At 36.7% G+C, this 2,198-nt stretch overlaps 1 protein-coding gene across 1 annotated transcript in view; it reads right to left on the bottom strand.

Annotated features, from left to right (window-relative positions):
- Nucleotides 1–1,944, bottom strand: part of LOC107715129 (G patch domain and KOW motifs-containing protein-like) — a 5,686-nt gene extending 3,742 nt beyond the window's left edge. Inside the window, exons 1-3 of the mRNA XM_016521194.1 lie at nucleotides 1,728–1,944; nucleotides 1,452–1,624; nucleotides 93–232 (exon numbers count right to left, since the gene is read on the bottom strand). Of these exons, the coding sequence (XP_016376680.1) occupies nucleotides 93–232; nucleotides 1,452–1,624; nucleotides 1,728–1,906 (492 nt within the window). The 5' untranslated portion in view covers nucleotides 1,907–1,944. The remainder of the gene's footprint in view (nucleotides 1–92; nucleotides 233–1,451; nucleotides 1,625–1,727) is intronic.
- Between the last annotated feature and the right edge of the window lie 254 nt (nucleotides 1,945–2,198).

The following is a 2,198-nucleotide window of genomic DNA, read 5'->3' as shown; positions in this document are numbered from 1 at the left end:
AGACCAGCTGAAAACAGTAAAGGGGCTCTACTTTAGCTTACACAGGACTGCCTTGTCCTTCCATCCATTTTTTGTGTCCATCATGAACCTACCGACTCTGGTCGCAAATCCACTTTGACTTTGTCTCCATCCTCAAAACCCTGAGGGGCCTGGTTCTGCATGAGAAGAGGAATGGCAAAGTTGGGATCCATCTGCGGTCCGTTCTTCCATCTCTCCTGGTGCTTTTGAGACTCTGTAGTAGATGACATTAAAACAGAACTATTACATTATTCGTCATTTTAGCAGATGCTTTCGTGTACAAAACTGACTTGCGGCATTTTTACTACAGTAACAGAAAGGGTTCCACCTACAATCTTCTGCTTACCTGTCCAGATCTAGAACCACTAAGCCACATTATTGCCACACCAACTAAGTTATGAGAATTATTGATGATACATTTCATGTCAAGCATTACATCAATGAATATGGATTTAAATACTATACAAACTACTACTGCATAGAACCACATGGATTATTCCATTAGCCCTTGTGAAAAAGATGTACACTTTAGCATACTTAAAAAACAAAACAAAAACAAAAGCTTATTATGGAAATAATACACTTTAAAAGAATATACTCAAGTGCAAACTGAATGTAATGTTTCAAGACCCTGAACTGTATGTTATTTGCAATTAAATGAAAAGGTATTATAGTTTACATTTATATTAAACAATTAGTTGAACTTGAAATTGCTTTTTTGACCCATTTTAGTACATCTTTATGTGTAACTTCATAATTCTATCATCTTTGAAATATGATTAAACAATACTGTTGAATGCACCTACAAGCATTTTTGGTAACTAAAATATACTTTTAGTAGAAATGACAGACTATTTTAGCATATTTCATTTCTGTTGAAACTTGTATTTAAGCATATTTGTAATAACATATTTGTAACGATGGCATTGTGATTTGGTACATTTAAAATATATTTCATATATTTATTACTAAACACACTACAGTTAGAATTATAATCAGGTACTTTACATGTACTTTAATATGTTACTCAACACATCAAAATGAGTGTTTTTTTTAACAATATACTTCTAAGATTTGAAGCACACTACAAGTGCAAAGGAAACCCACTGAAAACCTAAAGCAAAGCTGGCATCTCAAAATTAGACAAGGTTATGTTTTAAAACCTAGTGACACTTAACATTTAAGGGCATCTTAGGCCATGTTTTACAGTACAGTGTCAAAATTGTCTAAATACCATGGAATTGAATAGTTACAATACTCACGTACTGTAGTGTTATTACCATAGTAAGTTACTTCCGAGATAATACCATAGATAATTTAACTTTCTGGTAATTTTACATTAGTGAATGAATGCCCCCTAGGTAAGGTAGGCATCTTACTAGGTTTTGAAACACACCGAACCCAGCAGAGCGAATAAGAGTCGAGCAACACACCCTCGATGAGCTCTTTGACGGCTTGAGACTCCACCGTGTCCTGCTCCTGCTGGGACGGGTCTCTGCTCTTGTCTTCGCTGCTCTTGTCCCCTCGCTCAGCATCCTGCCGGTACCAGCGGTTCTTGTGGATCAACGGGATGACCAGCTCCTTCGGTTTCTCCACCGGCTTGGTTCTGTAGAAGTGACAGACACATAAGAGTTGAAGCATATAATCAATGTCATACTCCTTTCAGTTAGATTATTAGCTAACCTAGCTAACGTTAGCCTTCAACTCACCCTTTAAGTTCTTTCCCTTCGACTTCAACTAAATAATCTCGCTCTTCCGCTTTGCCAGCTTTAACCTTACTTAATGTTTTACTAAAAACGAAAGATATTGGACCAGATTTTTTGCCTTCATTATCTTGGCTAATATTACTATTCACTGATTCACGCTCCTGATGCTCCGGCACCGCCATGTTTGTTGTGTGTTGTAGTCGCTGGTAAATGTAGTTTTACTGTGCCCACATCATTATGCATTAAGGTCTCAAAAGACTACGATTCCCATAATGCAACAAGTTACGCACGACTATACTAATGCGTTTTAATTTTTTAGATACATTTAAGAGGAAATATAGAGTCTAACATTATTTAAGCATAAATCATTGTTCTGTTATTGGGTCACTAAAATATTATTCAGTGTCAGCCTTTGCATCCTGGGGTCCCTAAGTAGATTTTCAAAAGGGGCCCCCTACATACGGTTTCACCTAA

Source organism: Sinocyclocheilus rhinocerous, unplaced genomic scaffold, assembly GCF_001515625.1.
Source record: "Sinocyclocheilus rhinocerous isolate Xijiao unplaced genomic scaffold, SAMN03320098_v1.1 scaffold13774, whole genome shotgun sequence".
NCBI lineage: Eukaryota > Metazoa > Chordata > Actinopteri > Cypriniformes > Cyprinidae > Sinocyclocheilus > Sinocyclocheilus rhinocerous.
Note: the sequence above shows the minus strand (reverse complement) of the source record. Positions and strands in the feature narration are given on the sequence as shown.